This window comes from Falco rusticolus, chromosome W, assembly GCF_015220075.1.
Source record: "Falco rusticolus isolate bFalRus1 chromosome W, bFalRus1.pri, whole genome shotgun sequence".
Classification (NCBI taxonomy): Eukaryota; Metazoa; Chordata; class Aves; order Falconiformes; family Falconidae; genus Falco; species Falco rusticolus.
The window spans coordinates 11,315,738-11,338,521 of record NC_051209.1 but is presented as its reverse complement, the minus strand read 5'-3'; the positions used below and the strand labels follow the sequence as shown (position 1 = coordinate 11,338,521).

The 22,784-nt window shown below is 49.0% G+C and overlaps 1 protein-coding gene across 2 annotated transcripts in view; it reads right to left on the bottom strand.

Annotated features, from left to right (window-relative positions):
- Positions 1–22,784, bottom strand: part of LOC119140626 (E3 ubiquitin-protein ligase RNF165-like) — a 51,011-nt gene that overhangs the window by 13,322 nt on the left and 14,905 nt on the right. For both annotated transcript variants that reach the window (XM_037372119.1, XM_037372120.1), the window contains exon 2: positions 1,735–2,044. In XM_037372119.1, coding sequence (XP_037228016.1) covers positions 1,735–2,044 — 310 coding nt within the window. The remainder of the gene's footprint in view (positions 1–1,734; positions 2,045–22,784) is intronic.

Below are 22,784 nucleotides of genomic sequence, written 5' to 3'. Positions count from 1 at the left end.
GCTTTGTGCCTTTCACATTATTTTCTGTTTCTCCACTGTCAGCCCCATAAACAACACACAAGATAAAACATGTCCCTGCCTCAGCCATTATCCATCATCATAAAGAAGCTGCAGGTTGTCTCGTCTCCCCATGCAGTCCATAAACTCCTGGGGAACCTCATTCATAACAGGATTACTCAGGAGTAGCTGAAAGCAGAATTTATTCTTGCCGGCCTTTGCCAACATTTCTCTGCGTGATGGACAGACAGGCCAGGCTGGGATACAGCTCCTTTTCACACAGCTCCACCACCTTTGCAGGTAGGGAAAGTGGTAGAAAATATAGCAAGGTTCTTCTAGGGATTTCAGTCTTTTCTCATGATTACTGTTTATTTGAACTGCTCAGTGGAAGAGCACCTGCTGTGTGATCAGCGTCCACTTTTGGAGACCAGATAGATGCACAAGCAGAATTTGCATTACAGGCTCACACCCCTCGCTCCCTGCCAAGTCCTCGCTTACCAGTGGGAGCCATCACAAAGCAAATCTACAGGAAAACACCAGAGCAAACAGAGCAAGGAACTGCCAGATAAAGGATTTTTCATGCAGCCACACTTCAGAGGCTTCAGTTTTAAAATGCACGACAGATTCCCATTACTGGGAGCTCATGCCCCACACCTGTAAGGTTTCTGACACCCTCCTCCAATGCAGCTGTGCTTTCAGAAACAGTCTGTGGGACTGGGCAGGAGGTTCCTGCCCTTTTCCACATCACAACCCACTTGCAAATGTAACACTGACAGCATTTACCAAAGCAGCCTCTGTGTGGAATTGGGCTCTGTGCTTTTATTTGAATTCAGCTTATGACTAAGAGAGAAACACTTGTGTCATTGGTGCCTCAGCCTCACACGTCTGCGCTACACAATTATTAACTAATCATTAAATCCACCTAAAATCCAATTTATGCAAAACAAAACAAGGATGAGAAGAACACACAATTTTCAGACATAAAGGGTATGGAAAGAAAGTGTTTTCCCTCTGTAGCATTCTTTCCAAATGAAGCATTATTGCAAAGACTCACCCTCTGATTCCTGATCCATGGGTACAACCCACAAATAGCTTCCATATGTTTCCAATAAAAGCACTCCTATGTGCTATCTAAACCCCTCTCTCAAGAAACACAATCAGGACAAGGCCAGGCATCCATTTCCACCTCTGCTGAGTTACAGTAATTCTCTCTGCAGTCGCCAGCCCAGTCTGAATTTAGGCTACTTTCCATGGCTGAATGTGCTGCAGGTCAACGCCATCATTCTCTCATAGAGCTGGGAAGCCCACCTAGACCCAGAGGAGCAAGCCCTTCATGTGCAAAACCTGATGGATACAACTTCTTACATGGTTTTGAAACAGCAGCTATGAGGAGGTAGCTCATGCACGAGGTCTATCGCACTCCCTGCCATTGCAGGACAGGTTCACTGCAACACCAAGGTGCTACCATCATGATTCTCCTACGAGTGACAACAATAGGTGACCTTGGGAAATACTAGCTGAGCACGGTATGGATCCCTATGGGAAAGGTACACCTGCAGGTGCAACCTGCCCTGCAGCCTCCCTTCTGGTGGCTGCATTTTGGGGCTACCCAGACGAACTTGTGAAGAAAACCCAATGTTACCAGCACGTATTGCTGGGATTTTGCAGGAGCCGCTTTGCTGAAGTGAGGCTGAGGTAGCTTCTGAGCATCCTTCAGGAAGAGTAAGACCTCCTTACCTGGGATGGGGCATGAGCCGGCGGTGCTGTGCCTCGAGGAGCTGCTGCTGGAGGAGGTATTGCTGATGTAGCGCCTGAGGTAGGAAGGAGGGTCCGGCCACGTCCTGGAAGGGCAGGGCTGGCACCGGCGCCAGGGGCTGGTGCAGGGGGCCGCTGTGCTGATGCATGGGGGCCATGTGGGGGGTCAGCCCCGGCTGGGGCTGCACTGCGTGAGGCAGGGTGAAGTCGGTGGAGAGCTGAGGCTGGGGACCCAGGTGGAAGTGCCGGCAGGAGGTAGCATGGGGATGCTGAGACCTTTGAAAAGGAGCACCTGGAAGAGAAGAGCACAGCCGTCACAGGGGCTAGCGGTGTCCAGGGCAGCCCAGCCCTCTGGTTGCCCATCCAGGACAAGAACTGGGCAAACAGCTGTTTCTCTCCACTGCCAAAAGGGTTAGAAAAAAGAGAACAGGTCACTTAATGCCGATTACATGGAAAAATGCTCATTTTGACTAATAGTTTTTCTCCTCCAAAAACCATTGGAATGAAAACCTAGGTTTAGATTCAAAGTGACTTTTTGGCTCCAAATTGAAGTGTATAATGATGAAAACTACTTCAGCTTGTTTGGTTTTGCCTGTTTTAAAGAGAAAAAGAACAAAAAATTTAGTAGAGCCTGTAGCAATAGGACAAGGGGAAATAGTTTTAAACTAAAAGAAGGAAGATTCAGACTAGATATAAGAAAGAATTTTTTTTACGCTAAGGGTGGTGAGACACTGGCATGGGTTGCCCAGAGAGGTTCCCGATGCCCCATCCCTGGCAACATCCAAGGCTGGATTGGACGAGGCTCTGAGCAACCTGATCCAGTTGAAGATGTCCCTGCTCATGGCAGGGGGTTGGACTAGATGGCCTTTGAAGGTCCCTTCCAACGCAAACTGTTCATGATTCTATGGAAAAGCCTCAACGTTTTAGAAAACAGAGAGAAACGATAAATCTGTTTTCTAAAATCTGCTTTCATGGGTTATGATCTCACCAAAGTTTTCAAAGCTTGCTGACTTTCCATGCAATTCAAGGTATTTCTTTGCCTCTCTAAAAATGTCTCATAGGCAAGGAAATAATCTCTGCTCTAAGAAATTGTCTCTCGCTGACTGCTGGACATGAATGTGACACCTTCCACTTCTGAGAGCCAGGATTAAGACCACGTGTCTTTGCCGAGACCCTTCAATAGCCCGTCCTCATGAGCTGCACGCAGGGAGAGAACAGCTGCAGGAAGCAACACAGACTGCTATGAGACCAGCCATGAAACTGATGGGAATGAGGAAGAAATGAGGTGTGAAAGATATCCGTAGTGGAGGCTTTTTGCAAAACACCTTGGATGGGCCCTTGGCCGGATCCAGCACATTAATTCCTACATTCCTGGAGAATTTACAGGCATTGTGGCAAAACTTTTGGCTCTTAAACTAGGGAAAGAGTAAACTCAGAGGTGAAGGATGAGGCTTCAGTGAGGCTATTAAAGATGCCTCTTTTCTGAGGATCAGCCCCAGGATAGGACACCTACCCCTTTACACAGTCTGTTGAAGATCTCTTCTTCCTAAAACACTCCTCTTTCTTTTTTAGTCCTTGGGAATGGCACAAGATACCCAGGATCAACAGCACCAAGAGACACCAAGTGTCATCCCAAGATACATCATGCCTTCTTTACCCAGGTCCCTTCTGCTTACACTTCCCTTCTACCAGCCCATCACAGCAGCTCGGGGAGCCTTGAGCACTTTCTGTTCATGCCCATATGGAAACAGAAGATGCACAATGCAAGCCAGATGCCAGCAAGAGAAACAACGGGAGGGGACCTAACAGAAACGAATTATTTGCAAAACTGTGCATAAGTAATTACACACAGCACCTCTTAAATACAAAATATTCCTCTGTAACGCCCCTCTGAGAGAGGCAGTGGGTAACAAATACATGTGCCACCAGCAGCAGAACTTCTTAAGGTGCTAATTTCCCATGCTGTCAGATAACAGCATGATTCAACTGTGCTATTAATTAAAGCCAGAGGAGGTGGGATCAGACCCGCTGTTCCTCAGTAACAGAGCTGCAAACCCAGAGCCAAGAGCCATCCACTTACCCCATTCCCCCGGTATGGCAGATTACACTTGCTGCTGTCAGTGTGGCCACAATTCACCGTACCCCACTGACAGGTAAAGGATGAGTAATGAAATGGGGATCCTGTGCTGCCCTGGCCCATTGCTAAAGCTGAGCAACCCCGTAATCACGGGGAGATGCCTCATAACTGCTGTGTTTGCTGTGTACTTGCAAAGTAACTCATGGTGAATTGCTCAACCTCTAATGGCCATGGGTCCTCCCAAGGGAAAACTGCTACAGCAAGTCACCAGTGAGCCGTTTTACACCTCCAGGTCTTCTTGGGGCCTGAAGACAAGGTGGGAGAGCAGGTTCAAGTGCTAATCCCTCTGCACACCCAAGCACACCAGCCTGTGCCACCAGGCAGCAGTTTAGTTGTATTTCAGACAAAGATGGCTTTGGGCAACACAGGACAGTGAAGATCAGAGATATTCCCCCACATTTACTGGGATACGTTTTGTAGCACCTAAGAAAAGCAGAAAATGCCAGTCTCTCATCTTCTGTTCTACTCTCATCTCTTGATGCCTGGCACAACCTTTAGCCAAGGTCTTACAGCCTTTTGCTCTGTCCTGGGAGGCCTTAGTCTGATTTAGCGAAATGTCTGCAGGACCTTTGCTGCCAGAGCCATGATGAATTAGAGAGCACAGGGTGGGCACATCATATTGTCAGGGCTTTTGACTTTAAAATTTTCCTCCCATACCAAGACAGTCCTTGTGAGAAATTTGGTCATATACTTCCCTGCAGCCCAGAAAGTGCAAACTTCTCCGATATTTGGGCAGAAAGACATGCAGAGCTAGGATAACCTAAAGTAAAAGCCTAGCCCATTTTTTTTTTTTTGGGTACAAAGAGTTAATTTGCTGTATTTTTAGGCACTAGTCAATTAAATCAAGCATTTTTTAGTATTTTTCCTGGTACCTATGGGTGCAATGATGCATTTCCCTCCATAGGAAAAACACTATCGAGATGTGACCGGGACCATATGATTAAATAAACCCTGTCAATCTGTCTTAACATAATACACTGTCTGGGGTTGTAATTGTTCATTCCCTACAACTAATCCAGTTGCTGATGAGGATTTTGACAGCAAAGCAAAGACTTTGGGGAATACTTCAGCAAATCTATGCTTATTAGCAGCCATCAAATTATACAGCTGGCATAACCGAACCAGCCTGCACAACAAAAAGCCAATCCCTGCCAAGGATGGTACTGGTGAACCTCAGAGAGCCCTGGCAAACAAATAACAGCGCAAAACAGAGCATGACGTTTCCGAGTTACCTACTGTCAAATTTACCCTCCTCTGCTAATTGTATCTAGCTGCAAAGGGCCTTGCTGGAGCCTGCTTTCCAAGTCCATGTGGGTCTTGCATACACAAGGTAATTCCAGTGTCACCCTGCTGACACCAGCTGAGCAGCCTTACTCCAGGTCAATCACCATGAGCAACACCAATATATGTCTCTCAGGCGCTCACCCCTATTCAACACAATGGAGGATCTCATGTTAGCAGTGTCTATAAATGATTGCTCTGCTAGGACATCTTCCTTCTCTTTCCTTCTTTTTTTGGTCCTAGATCACATTTGCATTGGAACTGACAAGCATTGACTATAAATGCTTCAAGAAAATTTGATTCATGGATTTAATCTGCTTTTTGCCTGGACAGTAATGTCTGCCACAGTAGAGAGAAATCCATGACTGAAAACGAGTCCCAATACCGCATTCCAGCTTATAGTTTCACTCCCCAGAACAAGGGCAGAGCTGACATTTTCATTAGCTAAGCTTTGAGGACATTTCTGCAGCAAAGACAATGAGGTTGGAAAGTGTGCCTATCAAGCTCCTGAGCTGCTAATTGCATCCTCCACGAGCCACATTCCCACCACCTGCTCCAATGGTGGCTGCAGGAAGGTGATGTTGCTTTGGGATCTGCAAGGCAGAGACCTTCTCCCAGCTCAATGAGCTCGAGTTTTGGTCCTCATCCTACAGAAGGATTCTCCTTCTCCATTGGGATACTTTGATTCTGCAGGAAGAGGGGTCTGCTAGCTCTTGGATATTTTTTTATGGATTACCCCAAGGGCACCTAGCAGGTTCATCAGCTTCGGTGGCCTTTGCTGCAAACACTTGTCTTCTCCAGCTGAAGAGGGAGGGGGAAGCCCAGTGTCCTTGCTGTAGAGGCAATGCAGTCCTCACCAGCCCTGAAAGACTTTTGACCAGGGGCCAATTTGGAAACACATGTCCCCATGTCCAGCCTGCTGGTCAGGCGGAGAGGGTCCACCTCGCTGCATGAGGCTCATTGATGTGCTCCTCCTGGTGGCACGAGTATCTCCAGCCATGGAGGACTGATTTCTCTGGGCTTACTGTCAGGCTGCCTACCAGCCAGAAATCCTTCTTTCCTCGTCCTGTTGTTTCTTCCTTTCATTTAAACACTGTTGCTGTGGCAGATGATGATAGCTCAGAGCATCATCAGATCAGCAGCTCTGAGATGAGCAATGCATCACATCTGTGTCAGCAATGCAAACAACTTACTCCAGTTCTGTGCAGTCTCCCATTAACTGGTTGAGTCCAAGTGCCATTGAGATCAGAGACCTCTGTCTCAGTGCAAGCGTCTAAACTGAGTTATTTCTCAGCAGAGCAGGGGGGTGTTTCCCCCCTCCCCTTCTTTGTGTTTCCTCTCCTGCTGCATATTATATCCTCATGCTCTTCTGTTGACCGTATACATTTTCCAGGTCTGCTGTCTTCCTCAGCCTGCCCACCCACACACCCCAGCTTGAACAACCCTTGCTGCCTTACCCCCACCTGGCCTCAGCTAAGCCACAAAGGACGCTAATGCCTGAGCCTAGCTAGGATAATCCAGGTCTAAGAAGTGCCTTGCAAATCTAAATTTTGCCCTAACACATGGAGGCAAAGATGGGATCTGGTGGAGAAGTGAATCAAGTCTTGGGCAAGCCAATCTATCTGTGGGGTGGGAAAGAGGAGCTACGTGGCTCTCTGACATGCCTGGGGCCAAGCCTGGTCCAAAAGAAGATATGACATGGCTTCTGATGGTGTAAGACCTTGTGGCCACTGATGCCCTGTCCACCTTGTGCCTTTGGGTGGGCACCAGCAACACCTCCCTGCCTTGTGTGATGTTCTGATAGCCATGGCACCCACTCCCCTTCAGCTTCTTCTATCACATCCCAAAGCCAAGGTCAGCACCAGGGATCAAGGGGTAGAAGAATTGGTGCTTCATTAATCCCTGCCGCTGCCAGAACATGAGTGCAGATCAGTAGCTGTCCCCACCAGTCTGACTCACCTCCACTACTGTGACAGGCACTGTGGCTTCACGCCGTAATGCCAAGGACCCACCATGGAGCTGGGTCTTCTGTATTCCCCACAGCTACCCAGCTTGGCGACGCTGTGGCCCCATATCCCTTTTAGCTCTGTGAAGATGATCTTCAACTAAAAATCCCACTGGGAGGATTGCTTAACAGCTATTTACAAAGCACTCAAAACGCTTAGGTGGAAGATGGTGTTACAGGCTGCAGTCTCAAACCGAGGAGGTATGAATTAGTTTTTAGCAAGCCAACAGATGATGCTGGCATGTGGATAGCTGAACCTGTTGGGCTGCTCGCCACCACGCCGTTTCCATCCTTTGCTCACACAGGCTTCGAACACAGTGGAAACCCATGGGGAAACTCATCACATCCTCCTCGCCGACGCTTTCTCGCTTCCACAGCTTTTTCTTTCTTTCCCCCCCCCCCCCCCCCTCAGTTCTACAGTTATATTTACTGTTTCTATACATTATCTGAAGCAGCCTGGACTTTTTCTCATTAAAAGAAATGCTCCTGCTTCCTTTGCACCCCCAGGTAAACCCTACAAATTATAAATTAATTTATTTTTGCAGGTTGGTATGTGACAACGAGTCACAGAAATGTACTAGTCTGATACTGGGTGTTTCTGGCACTGGGGATTCTCCTTTAGTGTCAGTCAAGATTTGACTATGCATGTGCACATGCAAATTTATCCATCCAGCAACATTTCACCCAGGAAGGCTCAAGGGATCCACGTGCTCATTAAACACTGACCCATCTCAGAGATGCAAAGTCCCTGGGTAATCCCTGCAGAGAGACAGGGGATGCTGCGGGCTTTATGAAAAGAAAAACCCAGAAAGCAGAACAATTAATTTCCACCTCCTTTCCTTGTGGCAACAGTATTTTTGATGCAGTCAGGCTACTGGTAAGGGATGCAGGATCAGGCCCAGAGCTGGCGCTGGGGGTAGGTATCTCAAGCAGACAGCTGCAGCCCAGGGAGCCCAGCTGCCTTCGAAAGGAAAACAAAATCTGTCTTATGCTGTTAAGCTGCCTGCAATGCATGTGAATTTTTCCCTTGGGTAAGGCAACCTGGCCGGCTTGTTGAGGCATTCATGTTCTGTATGCGAGCATGTGGGAGCCAGGGGAGCGGTGGGAAGGCTGGGGCTGTTTATACATCTTGATCCCATCGTGGCGGAGAGGGAGATGGCGACTCCTGGAGAGCCCTGGCTTCATTCACTGACAGATTTTGCAGCCGCGGAAGATCTGCCTGTCGCAATTGGCTGAGCTGGGGGCCAGAGCCATGGCGTCTCAGCTGTTTCGCCCCGATTAGAGCCCCCACAACCCCTCCGCCTCCTCTGGGTAGGCAGATAAACCCCATCAACAGGAGCCATCCATGGTGCCTTTCCAAGCACCGAGCTCTGCAGAGAGCCTGCCAGGCTTTTAATAGCCTGGGAGCCCTGGACGTGCATTAAAATTCCCCTCGGAGACAGCAACGCAGTGGGAAGTTAGCATCGGTCCAACAGTATGCAGCGAGTAAAGGTTAAAATCATGGGAGCAGCTCTAGCTTCAGTCGGCACACCAAGAAGGACTGCCATGGGGGAGACTCATACTGTGTTTACAAACAAGTTACTAATCACTTGGTGCCACCAGCCACGTGTTAACCGTTTGCAAATTGTTTGTGAACATATCCTTATTAAACGAGTTACACTGACTTACTAATAGGAAATGAGGGGTGGCAATGCACATGGAAAACAAAAAAATTAAAAATTAATAAACTCCCAGGGCAAATCCACCATATATTCAGCTGCATAAAAATTTACCAGTCTTGTACAGAGGAAGATATCACAACATCTCACTTATAGGACAACAAACTGCAGAGGAGATCGGGGCAGGGAGAATGGCAGAGGAGGAAGAAAGAATTTGAGAAAAATTTATCAGATGAGGGGAAGGAATCTGTCTAACTTTCAGCACCTTCGCCAACAGCTTTCTCATTTCATTTAGCAAATGGCAAGAATCGTGCCAAAAATAATAGGCAGCCAGCTCAAATCCAGCCCAGGGTGCAGCCTGCCATCCCACACATCTAGTGCTGTGCGGTGGGTAGCAGACCCAGCACCAGCCCATAGCCAGGCAAGGAGCAGCCCTGACACACATTAGCAATGGATAAGGAACATTTCCATTTGCCTTATTTGCTTGGCCAGACCATGCAGCACCAGGGACCGAGTCAGGATTGAGCCCTTGCAGTGGGCAAAGGGCTGGTCTGTGGTGGTTGGTGGAGCACGGTTGGGTCCTGGGTGTAAACATGAGGTTTGGGAGGTTTATCATCCTCCTGCTCAGTTTTGCACGTTTGATGGAAAAGGGCTGCAAAGGAGTTTAGGGGAACAGGGCTGAGATGGGCTCCATGGCAAATTAATGGCTTGATGGTCAGTGCCACCCAACAGCCCTTATTGTCCCCCACCTCTATGGACCTCTGTGCAGGCACAGCGAAACACAGCTCAGCTTGTCCTGAAAAATACATAAACACAGACCTCAGAGACTGGAGATCGCCCTTGCCTGCTTGTACAATCCCCATTCAACATCCTCCCACCCTAAAGAAGCCTCTCATGAATTGCTGAGTGCCGTGAGCTGGCGTGGCTGGAGAAGAGGCTCGTACACACACCCGTGGCCCCTAACGCTGAGCAGAGCATCTCCTCTCCCGCACGCCACAGGGGAAACCATGTGCAGCCCTGATGCACCCAAAAAAAAGCCAAGGTGGGACTCCTTCCAGAGCCTAGATTCAGCATTCAACAACAAAATCCATACAACTGGCAATAACCAGAATTTATCAGCGTATTTACATCAGGGGTGAAGTGATGCTGAGTGGTGGGGATGGGGAGCAGCAAGAGCTGGTGACGGGATAGGGCCAGGCAGCCCGGACCCATCACAGGAGAGGGATGGCTGTTTATACAGCACTGGATGAGGGTTTTTTTCCTGCAATCCTTTTCCACTAGCTTCGGGGGGGGGGGGGGGGGGGGGGGGGGGGGGAAGTTTTGTTGAAGATGATGTTTCACAGGAATGTGTTGAATTCAGCAATATTTTCCGAGGAGGAAGGAGAAACACTTAAATCCATCTTTTTACTTTTATACTTTGCACTATGTTTTAATTATACCTTTGTTCTCATGTATGGCATTCGAGGGTGTATTTATGATTTTTGGATCATCACACACACAAAAAAAAAAAAAAAAAAGCCAAATCGCACTGAAAGAAAATGTTTTCTGAGATTTAATGGCCCCAGTTTCACTCCTCCCTTCCCAGGCTCTCGCATGCCTGGAGGGACGGGTGGCCCTGGCAGCTTGACATGATGTTTCCCACCCAGCACAGCTCTTCCTCCCCAAACTGTCCCGTTTCTCATGGTTCTGAGCCCAGCTCCACACGTCTGCCAGGAAAAGGCACCAGAGAAAACGTGGCTTTGGAGATGTTGCAAAACCCCTCTGCGACTTTTTTATAACCCTTCTTGTTTCTGTTTGGTCTGAAGGCATCAGGAAGGATGGAGAACGAATGGCCAACAGGAATCGCTCACTCTCAACGCCCATGTTGAAAAGCAGGGGTCACATCAAGGTCTAAACAACATTTTTGGGTGTTTGCCCCTTTGCAGGGCTTATGCCTGAGCAAAACCTGGGCAGAGAGGGTTTTGGCTGGTACCTGAACTTCAAAGCAACTCTTGGAGCTTTGCCCAGCAGCCATGCCACCCAATGTGCTCACCCGTCCCTTCTCCCCACCATCACCCCGGCCAGCCTCTATGTGTAACCCAAGCCCATTTTATGTGCCATACAGTGGGGAAGGCAAACAAAATTAGAGCTTTTCCCAGTTTATTGGTAGGTGCCTGGGCTCAACAGCTCTTCTCCAGGGTTTGGATTGTTAGCTGGATTAAAAAAAAAAAGTACAAAATGGAGTTGGAGGGGGCCAGGGGCCCCTTTGGTTAAAAACAGGGAAGAGAGCTCAACTTCTCATGGTTATACATTGCTAGCAGGGTCTTATAGCTACATCAATTAATCCCCAACCTGGAAATGAGAAAATTAAACAGGGGAAGGAATTCATCCTCATTTTAAAAATAAACCTGACATGACAGCCGTCTATGACTTGGCTCTGCCTGTAGAGAGCAGTGAGGAAGCACTTGGAACAAGCCCTGTCCCTGCCCTTGGGAATGTAAAACGTGCTGACTTGTGCACGCAGGAGCCTTGACTTTGACGGGCAGCGATATGCTGCAGCCAGTTGTTTGGAAAGGGAAATTCAATACTCGGGTTTCCAATGTTTCCTTGCTTTCAACACCTGCCTTAAAACACTCTTAATGACCAGCCTGGGGGGCTTGCAGCAGCTCCCTCCTAGCAGTAATGATAGGCAGGACATCCAGAAAGAGGGAAAAAACCAAAACCATGACAAAAAAACCCCAAACCAAACCACCAGTAGCTAAACATTGCAAGGACCTGGCAGGATCTTGGGTGTTACGCTGCATTGTGCACAGACTCTCAATTCTGTGATAGCTCAAACCAAAACCCCCCACCCAAATGCTGACAAACCTGGTGGGTCTGAAATCCAAACACAACTTTAACCCTTCCCCAGAGAAGGTGTTAGGAAAGAGCCAATGTGCCCTCAGCTGTCTCTTGTCCCTGTTTAAGCAAAATGCCTCATGGTCTCAAACCTGCATCTGCTCAGCATTAACCCATGCCACACCACAGTGGCTCAGAGGGGAGCAGAGTCTGTTGGTACGCCTGTACCGCATGGGCACTCGGGAACCAGGGCTTATCCACAGTCCTGGCACAGGCTGCCCTGCCAGGTTGTGGGGATGCAGCCACAGCACCCCAATCCTGTGCTGGGCCCAGCATCCCCTCCCTCCTCAGCAGCTTTTGGGTGAGGACCAGTGGCACTGGTGCCAGCCCTCTCCTCTACACACGTTTTATATCCCCTGTTCATAGGGATTTCCACTAAAGATTTCCATCCTGCTCTCCCCTTATCATCAAAGAGGGGAAAGATGCTTTTTGGGGCACAGTTTGCCTGACCTGCTTTAAACCTCCCTGCTAGGATGGGAGCAGTATTTGAAACCTGTCCTAAAAACATAGAGGAGGCTGGTTTGGGCAGGTTATTCCACATCAGTCCCATCTGTCTCCATTTTGCATGCATTGATTTTTCTCCCCATCCTGTGTTTTAAATGGGACTGTAATAACCAGCTGTGTTTTCCTGGTGGATTTATTTATCTGCAGCTTAAGCCTGGAGGTAGGAGATCCCACCCAACATGTCTGCACAGCTTCAGAGTGAGTAGCAGTGATCTGGGGGGCGAGTTTGGGAAACCGATAGTGTTTCACCATCTCTGGGAACAGCACGTCAAGTTGGATGGGGAACGTTTTGCAGTCCAGCCTTTCTTCTTTGCTGGCTCTCTGGCAAATCAGCCCCAAAGCCAGACCTTTTTGGAGCACAGCACTGAGTTTTGTTTCTTAGCATCTGCAGAAACGTGCCATCAAAACCAGCTGTCTGACCTCGTGGACAGAGCACAGCGCTGGGGAGCAGCAGGAAGTCAGGCTGCCTATTAAAGAAAGGGAGGTGGCAAGCGCTGGGTGTGTTGTTAGTGCTGCTATTAATGCTGAGGGCTAATGAAGTTTGTAGTGGTGAAAGGATGGGAGTCAGGACATGGGACATCCCCTTGCAAATGGACTGGTTGGTCCCATGTTGCAGGTCACCTGGATTTTATCTTAAACCCTGCAGACACATGCCAGGTAGGGTGCAAAGCATGTACCAGGGTGTGTGATTCCCTCAGTAGGGCCAGGAGGGCAGCATGTGCGGTACCTGCCACCCAGGGAAGCCAATATACTGTACAGCACCCCTTGAGTTTTTTTAGAGACCTTCCAAAAACCACACCAAAATATGCCCCTCCTCACCCCACAAGGCAGAAAGTAGGAGCTGTTCAGCAGAAGGCATTTCTCAAAAGTGACAATATACAGAAGACAGGAGCATTTCACAATTGCTAAGGTACAAAAAAATGAAGATTATCTCTTAAAAGAGAGCAGAAATGTTCTCAGTAGGTGGGTCCATGGGATGCAGTGAATGAACAAGTACAGGGGATTTACTAACCAAGGCTATAAGGTCCTATCCTGAGCCCACGAGCTCACCCCCCCAGCCCAGGGGCAGCCCTCAGCATGAGGGCTTGCACCTGTGGAGCTCCTGCAAGCTCCCAATCCCCACTGGACCTCTTCATTTAACTAACCCAGGGGTCCTCAAACTTTTTAAAGAGAGGGCCGGTGTGGATGAAGTGGCAGGCAGTCATCTGCGGCTGCTTGGTTCCCCCCCCCCAATCCCCGGCAGGGGGGGGGGGGGGCGGGGGGGGGTCTGTAAATACTGGGGGCTGGATTGAGGACCCTGGGGGGCCGTATCCAGCCCACAGGCCGTAGTTTGAGGACCCCTGAACTAACCTAAAGGACTTTGGAGGCTTGACCATCACGGTGCACTGGTTGGAGGTGCCATGCAGGGACCCGTTTGCACCCCCAGCATTGCGCCAGCAGCCAGGGCCACCGTCCAGCCCAAGGACCGAGGCTGAAGAGAAGGTGCGCAAGATGTGGTGGGTACTGGCAGTGAGTGGGCACACATTAGGGCAGCTCAGCGGCTCTTTATGCTGAACTCACTTGAACTCAGGTTTGAGAAAACCCCAGCAAGTGTGAGTCCTGCCATACCACAGCCTGGCAATTCCCCTTTTACACTCCATGAATAAGAAGTCTGTAGCTAAAAGTCCAAGATCCTGGAAGCCTGTTGCCTATTAAACTTAATATCTCAGATTTTATAGGTATGTGTCACTCCAGGAGAGAGAGAGAGCTATGTTTAAAGTACAAGTAAAACATCAGTTTCTCGATGCAGAAATAGTTTTTACTTCACATTTCTGCATGAGGTCCTGGCATGAGTTAGCGCTGCTAAGCCCTGCTGTAATAACACATAAAGGAAAACTCTACCCAGACAGCAAGAAATATGTATTTGATAGGGCTAAATGTAAAGTCATCTATCTAAGAAAAACCACACAGGTCCTATTCGCAGGTGGCAGAATATCTGAGGAAAAATGGGTTTTGGTCATCAGCAAACCATGAGCTCCCAGAGCCCCAGCAGCATCTGAAGGCAGAAGTGTTTGCTATACGGAAAGCAGGAGGGGGGTCCCTTGGGAGCAGTAAGCCCCTTATGTCGGTGCCAAAGCCAGGAAGGAGGTCTGGGGAGGAGCCCAAGGGTGCCATGCACACAGCCTGGAGGGAGGCACCGCAGGAGACCTGTGACTCCACACCAGAAAGAGCAAAGATGAAACAAACCACAGCTGAGCACAGCTTAAAGCAGTGCCTGACATGAGCTGAGGCTCATCAGCCCGGTAATAAGCCCGACAAAACCCAGCGGTCTGGGCTGACCTGCAGCCAACACAGGCTGAAACACTGGGCACCACGTACCCACAGCTGAACCCTCTCCTCAGCACCAGGGCTGATAAAGCCCAGGCTGGATAGTTTCCTAAGGATGTCACCTCACTTGGGCAGGAATTAATTTTAGGATGTGGGATAGAGAAGGTGACAACAGCTGTCCCTTCCAGCATGAAAATCCACCTGCTTGTGGGGAATTTCCCCTCCTGCTGAAGTTAAAGGAGGCTGAATGCATCTCTTTTCCACCACAATGGGAATAGGAAATCAAGTTCCTAATTTATTCCATCAAGAATATCCCACAGGGCTGCAGGTGGCCTGGCAGCAACTAGGTAGGATGCTGCAGGTATGACTCCATGTCATGGACATTGTCTTATTTCCCTGCAACCAGCTTCTGAAATATCCCAGTAAGCATCTTACATCCCTGAGAAAGTTAAGACTAAGTCAATGTTTCCGTCATCAACCTCACGTTCAAGGGGCTCGTAACTCTTGATGTTTGTGCTCTCATGATGCCAAAACTTGGCACAGAAGCACACGGCCCAGATGCAGTTTTATTTGGTAATAAATAGCTTAAATCTCATAAGCCTTTTATTTTAATTATTTTATTTTGGCTTAAACATGAAAAATGGGAAAAGAAAAATGTGGGATTTTTTTTTCTACCTTCCAATAATTTTGGAAAAGCAGCTTATACTGAATAATGTCAAGCTTTTTTCAGATATACACAATGCCTTTTCTCAAATGCCTTGCCTTTTTAGTATCTGCTCTTTAACAGGATCAATGTCCTTCGCCCAGCGCGGTGCCAGCAGCCCAAGCTTTCCAGGGATGACTCACAACATCGGATTACTTGATCTTTGGCACATTAAGCCTGATGTTCAGGAAGAGTTAAAACGTGGCAAAACTCCCCAAGCCCTTTAATCAATGTCAGTGACGTTTTGAGGACAGATTGCTGTTTTAATTGCACCCCTGTGACATCCCACTTCTCTAGAGTTCAGGTAGTTACTGCAGCCCATCACTACCTAACCCGCCCCTGGCTGAGCACTGGGTTTTGTCAGCTATCCGCCTGGATTTCAGCACTCAGATTTACCCCAAACTCAGACTTTGCTCTACCGAGGCCAACTGCTTTCCAGTGGCCAAAAGCCAAGGAGATGCCCCAAGCCCCCAGCCCGAGAGCTTGGCTGCCCTTCAAAAGTCCACCTCAGCTGGAGCAAAGAGAAATAGTGATTTTGCTCATATGGTCAGCTCCAGACATCAGAGGGTCCCCAGTGGGACTCCAGGCTACCGTCCAGCTGGTGCCATTATCCAAATGCTTTGCTATCTGCAGGGCTGGGATTTTTTGCAGGAGGCAGTGGGGAGATACCAGGTACGGGAACGTTGTTGGGCTGATGTTGGGGTCAGGGTTATGCAACACAGCCCGAGGAGAACTGTGCAAATGTTACCTTAGGAAAATGTGCTTTCCATGGAGTGCAGATCCACCCATCGTCCACTCTAAGCCACAACCCTATTTGCTGGGAGGGAGAACTGAAGGCAAACCTACAGTGTTGGAAAGTTTCCCCTAAACGGCCTCCAATCACGTTCTCCATCTCAACACCAAGCTTGCAACCCAGCAGCGTGCACAGAGCCTCCCCACACACTTGTTCCACATTTCAGCCTCCCCCAATCCCAGAAGACCCAGGAAAGAATTACTTGCAAGAGAGGTATGGGGAATTTTCTGGCTGGAAGCAAGGCAGGCAGCTCATGCTGAGAGCCCACCCCTTGTCCCAGAAGGTCCCAGCCTGCCATCAGCCCTGCATGTGTCATCTCCAGGAGGAATGGGGGAGCCCACATATGGTATGGATTTACACAGCATCCAGGTGACTCACTGAATGAGGGAGCAGTGAATCAGAAGAAAAACTCCGAAATATACAGGTACACTTTGGGCCATCTGTCCTTGAGCAACACTAGCCATAAGCCACACTACAAAGCATGTAGGAGATGTCACTGCAAGAAGTCACCTGTGAAACTACTCTGACATGGCATAGCAATTGCACCCGAGGAAGAAGCGTCCTCCTGCCACAATGAGGCCATTGCAGGAATTTTTAGGTGGAAAAATTGCAGCACTACATCCAAAGCTACTTCCAACCACAGCAAGGTCCTCCCACTTCCCATGCAGATAAGGTGTAACCCAAGTCCCACAGCCAGGTGTCGGGGAAAACACCAGGCATGATCCATGGCTGGGAAGCATTTGCTCTAACATCAGGCTGGTGCCAGGAGTGTCTGCTGCAAATCCAGGCATGTCATCTTCAATCTGTCTGCAGGAAAGATGGCAGCGGTGGGTCTGCGCTCCCTGTGCAGTGTCAATTAATGCTTTTTTTTTCTTTTAAATTTAAATGCAATAGAGTACCAGTAATTAAACTAGTCTAAAGAAGCAGACCCAGCCACCTCAAACAGAAAAGCTGTTGCAGAGCCAAAAGATTAATCCATGTGAATATTAAAGACACAGAAACCATAGACAAATCCAGAATGAGCCAAGCTAGGTGACAAGGGAGGCCCATACACAAACCTGCATCCCCAGTTTCATGTCTTCTCCAGCTACCGTGGGGTGAGAAGGATGCAGGGGAGGAAGAGAGGGACCCCAGCAGCAAAGCCTGCTCCCTCTTTTGAGCAAAACACAACCTCTGGCAGTCTACTCCCCATCAAATTAGTTAAGGCAGAGCTAATCTGAGCATCACAGGGTGGAAAACTGGTCTGGGTCCACAATCCTCACACCAACCCCTTGGTTGGACCAGCAAACCCCCTTGGAGAAGCCCATTAACAGCACCAGGTTGCCACAGTTACCTTGCTTTCTCAAAACAGCCTTGCTGTTGAGAAACAAAACCGGCATTCAGAGAGAATTTGGCTCCCAGGGCTGTGGGTGTTGCTCTTAACAGAAATAAAAAAATAAATAAAAGGGGTTTCGTTACAGGTTGCAGAATAACCTGTAAATTGTTGTTTATGGGGCTGGTTAAGTGCCCTGTAAGTACAAAAAGTGGCAATGACTGGAGTGAAGCAATGACTGGAGTGCAGTGAGCTGTTGCTCGGGGGGGGGGGGGGGGGGGTGGGGGGGGGGGGGGGGGGTGTGTGAAGGTGAGATGCTATGGCAGGGAAAGTGCATGTCCCCAGGGCTTTCCGTACACCAGGCACTTGTAACTTAACTGATACATCCACCCACGTGTTTTCAGGACCCACCACATAGGAGGTAAGATTTGTCTCATGCCAATGTGTTATTTCATGTTTGCAGGGTGCCTCATATGGTGTTTTAGCAGTTTTAATGGGTGTGAGGTTCAGCTGCTGCTTAAACTCCTAGTCTTGGACCTCTGGAAGTTGTGGGACACCCAGTGTCAGACACCAGAAATTGGACTAGGGGAGAGTTAGTGAGCCCAATTAGACCAGCCATCCACACATCAGCACGAGAACCAAGGAATTGGCCAGTTAATTAGCACAATACTATTAGGAGAAGGTTGGTGGCCTTGGGGAGAAGCCTGCAGCCTTGTTGAACTCTTTCCACAAGAGTCTAACCCTCCAGTTTGCTTTCCCCAAATGAAATTCCTGTCCAGTACAGTTCCTGCACCGGCAACTTTTATGTCAGGTGAAGCCTTTCAAGGACCAGATCTTCAAACAAATGCAGGATGTGGTGATCTATCTAACAGAGAGATATCCCTTGCCATCCCCAGGAGCCGGGATGGGAGGCTGGCAGATGGACAACGCTGTTTCACAGCTGCTGATTAAACTGCGATGACTATGCTTGGCAAGACACCAAATTAATTAGCACTAGCCACACGATCTACAAGTCCCTTTCAGATTTAAAGAAATCTAAGAATTTCCTAAATTCATTTTTGTATACCTCACCAGCCTGACATTTTCCCTTGAATTTACCGTTCCCAAAGTTGTGTCTCTCTTTCATAGGGGGCTTGTGCCATTTTTAGATGCCCTGAGTTTGAACACGTGGCAGAAGGAACTCAGAGCCTTTATAGCTCTTGGCCTTTTGGAGAGGATGGACTAATCTTCGGCTGATATTTAGCAGAGGCTTGCAGCGCTGCATATGACCTCCTGCTTGATATTGCTATGACCTTTCAGCTTCATTTGTGAAACCATCTGAAATTTGTTTGATTTTGGTTCTTTTGCAGGGCCTTCAAGCAGACTTTTTGTGCTGTGGCAAATTGTGGCATACCCAAATTAGCTGTTTCTGTACTTAAATGGCATGGGGGGAGGATGGCAAAGCATATAGACAGTGCAGCAAGAAGCAGGCTGGTGGATGTACCCTGTTTTACAGAGGAGATGGGAACTGGGCAGAGGGCAGAGCTTGCCTGGGCAGCAGAAGTGGTGGGTGGTGGACCCAGGGCCAGACCCTCTCCTCCCTCTGCATATCTCCTGTGAAAAGGTGTTTGTACAACTGCAGGTTGCTGCCGTGCTGTTCCCTCCCCTTTTGGTGATGCTTCAGGGACCAAAGCCACCTTTTCTCCTATGACCAGCCAAGGTCTCCTATGTCACCCCACACTTGTGGGGCATTTACAGGTATCACTCCACCCAGAGCTCCCACCAGTTAGTGTTACCATTGCTAGTAAGAGGAACCAAGGAAGACAGGGCTGAGTTTCTACCAGTACCAGCCTAGCAATCCCTTTTTTGCCTTTCATCCACCATTTTTCCCAGCATCAGGCGGTTTTCTGTCCTGCAAACCATGGACACACATGACAAGGAGTGGGAATATGCATCCTGGAGGGCAGGTGGACAGCAGATTTACAGACTGTAAGATAGACTCAGAATCATTTAGGCTGGAAAAGACCTTTGAGATCCTCAAGTCCAACCGTTAACTCAGCACTGCCAAGCCCACCACTAAACCATGTCCCTGAGCATCGCATCTACAGTCTTTTAAATCCCTCCAGGGCTGGTGACTCCACCACCTCCCTGGGCAGCCTGTGCCAGGGCTTGGCCACCCTTTCAGTGAAGACATCTTTCCTCACACCCAACCAAAACCTCCCCTGGCACAACGTGAGGCTGTTTCCACTCATCCTGTCGCTTGTTCCCTGGGAGAAGAGCCCGCCCCCCCTGGCTCCAGCCCCTCTCAGGGGGTTGTAGGGAGCCAGAAGGTCTCCCCTCAGCCCCCCCTCTCCAGGCTGACCCCCCCAGCTCCCCCAGCTGCTCCCCACAGCACTTGTGCCCCAGCCCCTTCCCCAGCCCCCTGCCCGGCTCTGGATACGCTCCAGCCCCTCAGGGTCTGTCTGGGAGCGAGGGGCCCAGAGCCCACCGCGCCATTCCAGGGGCAGCCTCACCAGTGCCGAGGGCAGGGGGATGGGCACTGCCCTGGTCCCCCTGGCCACACCACTGCTGACACCAGCCAGGATGCTGCTGGCCTCCTTGGCCACCTGGGCACACTGCTGATAGTGAAGCTTTGTCTATGTGTATCACTTCTGCATCTTAGGGAGTGGAGACCTGTCCTTCCCAAAGAAGGACAGAGCACCTTTTAAAATGTCATGGCCCTAGACATTCAGGAGGCATTTAGGAAATTATAATTCAGTCTTTTAGCTTGCTCTGTGCCAGCCCAGAGCTTCCTCCTGGCTCCAGAGTGACATCTTCATCTGCTCCAGACTGAGGAGGGACCACATTTTTTCCCTGCCAAACAGCTGGGGTGGTGGGCTCGTTTTCCAATTTTATTTTTTCCTGGAAGAACCCCATGCTGGGGACCCCCTGCCCATACCTCGCCTGCCTGCCCTGCTGCATCAAGGGCCAAGTGGGGCTCATGGGGAGAGGGAAACAGGCAATAAACCTGGTTGATGGTCCCAGCCCAGACACCTACTTGTACCTCTTATCTTTGGTACTCACAGGGCAGGAACTGGACAGTGCTGGGTCCCAAGCAGAGCCTAAAGCTCTGAGGCACAGGCAGAGGTTTGTTTCTTCCCACATTCTCCAAAATCCCATGGGAAGGGAGGAAAACACCCCTTGCCCAGCCCAGCTAGTGACTCAGCTGCACAGATGTTCTCAACAGTGGACAACCTCACCAAGGGAGCATCCCAAATCAGTGCGCGCTCCCCAATCCCCAGGTATATCCTATCAAATCAACTTGCTGCCTGCACTTCCCTGTGAAGCAAGGACTGCAACTGAGCACCAGGGATGACCACATCCACTCTGGGGCACCCACAGATTTTTAGCAGGTGACCATCCCCCAGGTGAGATGGGGACCATAGGGAGCCCAATCACAGCAGGTAAGGAGGGACCCCTTGGGGTGATGGGTGCATCAGGAGAGACCCCATGGATGAGGGTCTCAGGGGTACAGGGTCTGTACATCTCAGCAAATCTAAGACCAGGAGGGTGATGGGGATGGCTATGGGGCTGGAGATGCATCCACCTGAGCAGGACAAGGAGCATCTCAAAATTTCCCACCAATCCAGAGCAAACAGACTGTACCACGCTCCTCCCCACAGGACACGAGAGCCTGCCAGGAACCCGTGAGGTTGCAAACTGGAAGGAAATACTCCTTTTTTTTTTTTTAGTTCCACATTTGACCACTAGGCCCCAAGGATTTTTGCTAATTACTAAATTTAATTTATTTTGCTGTTCTCAGGGCTAGGGCTTTGCATTGCTGGGCCTGTATTGTTTCCATTACAACCTGCTGGTGTCCACAGAAACTTCAAATTAAATATCAGTCACACATTAAGGTCAGGCAGCTCGATTCCATTAACAGGTGGCAAGACTCAGCCTCCCTGTAATGAATGCTGCCCGCGCCTCCTAATGATAGCTGCAGAGGAACTGGGCAGCACCAGCACACAGTGATTGGCACCCCACTGACACCAGGGACCACAAAATTGATTTTAAAAGTCCATTCATCTTCTACAAATCATGGCTTAAGTTTTCCTGACCTGTGACAAATCTGCGCAAGCTGCAATTGAAAGATAGAGCCAAGAAGAGGAAAGAAAGAAAAAAAATCCACACAAAAAAACCCTGCAGAAAACCCCCAAGCAAAAAAAAAAAAAGACTTCAGCAGGGTTCTGTCTCAGTTTCCAGCCCTCAACTCCAGCTATGTATTTCTACCCCTCACTTTATGAGCAAGGTTAAAAGGGGTTTTTATCCCACTGCCTGCCACAAAGAGGGTACAGAGGATGTGAAGATGCTACAAGATGTTCCCTATTGCTGGACTCATGGACATTGGGTCAGGATAAGTCCACCCCAGTCAGACCTATTGGGCACTAGCCCCCATCTGCTTTTCATAGCCCAACATCCACCAGTGCTGGGACACCCACCTCCCACCCCTTGGCCAGGAAGCAGCTTTGAGGAGCTGGCAATTGCACAGCAGAGCAATGAAGGTGCCCACCCCATCACCTTCCCAACCTCTTCCAGCATGGACCCATGGCCCACCACACCTGCCTGCTTCTGCATTAAAGTGATACAGCTACTCTCACCCATGGGCAAAAGAAGACCTACAAAAACATCAGAAAACACTTTTCCTATCCTTTAGCACAACTAATTCAAACCCAAGGGTGCAGCCAGCTCATGTCTATACAAGACCAGTACAAGCTGCAACTTCTTATAGAGCCTTAATTTACCCAAGCCCCACTTGGGTATCAAGGTGAGGATATTTTCCACCATGTAACACAACAACGTGGAGAAGAAGCTGACTTGGGCTGAAGTCAGGAGCTGCTCTACTGAAGCAAGGTGACAGTTTTAGTTGTGTGTGACTACCCAAGGTCTAACCAGCTGTGTGCCCAACACTATCATTTCAGAGACATTTTGAAAGAGTAATTGGGGTGAGGAAAAAGAGGAGGAGAGGATGAAGAGGATGAAATAGGACTTTTTAAAGGCACTACCACAGCATAAGTAGCCAAGGTTTCAGGCTGTAAGCTGTTATGTTGTTATTGATGAGGCATTTGGGAGGTTTATAATAGCTCTTCTACTCTGTAAAATTCATCCTTCCTAAAGGAAAACATTTATTCCACTCAAGTACAAATAAGAGTTAAATACAGGCAGATCAGTTTAATAGCATAGTTATGCCTGTTAAAGTGACTGTAAAACCAACATCAAGGCATTTCACATTAATTCCCTCTCAGTGACTCCAGATCTGATTTGCTTCGACAAATCCCCTGCTATTGAGAAGTGTCCACAAGTCTCCATGGCCCTGTATCAAGCTGGCTTTGCAAAAAGTCGCTGTTGGACTCAAAAAGTCAAGATTTAGCAGCTACACAGGGAAACCACACCTATTGATCAGAGCAGCTAAATAAGGAAATCATACAGTTAGTGTCAG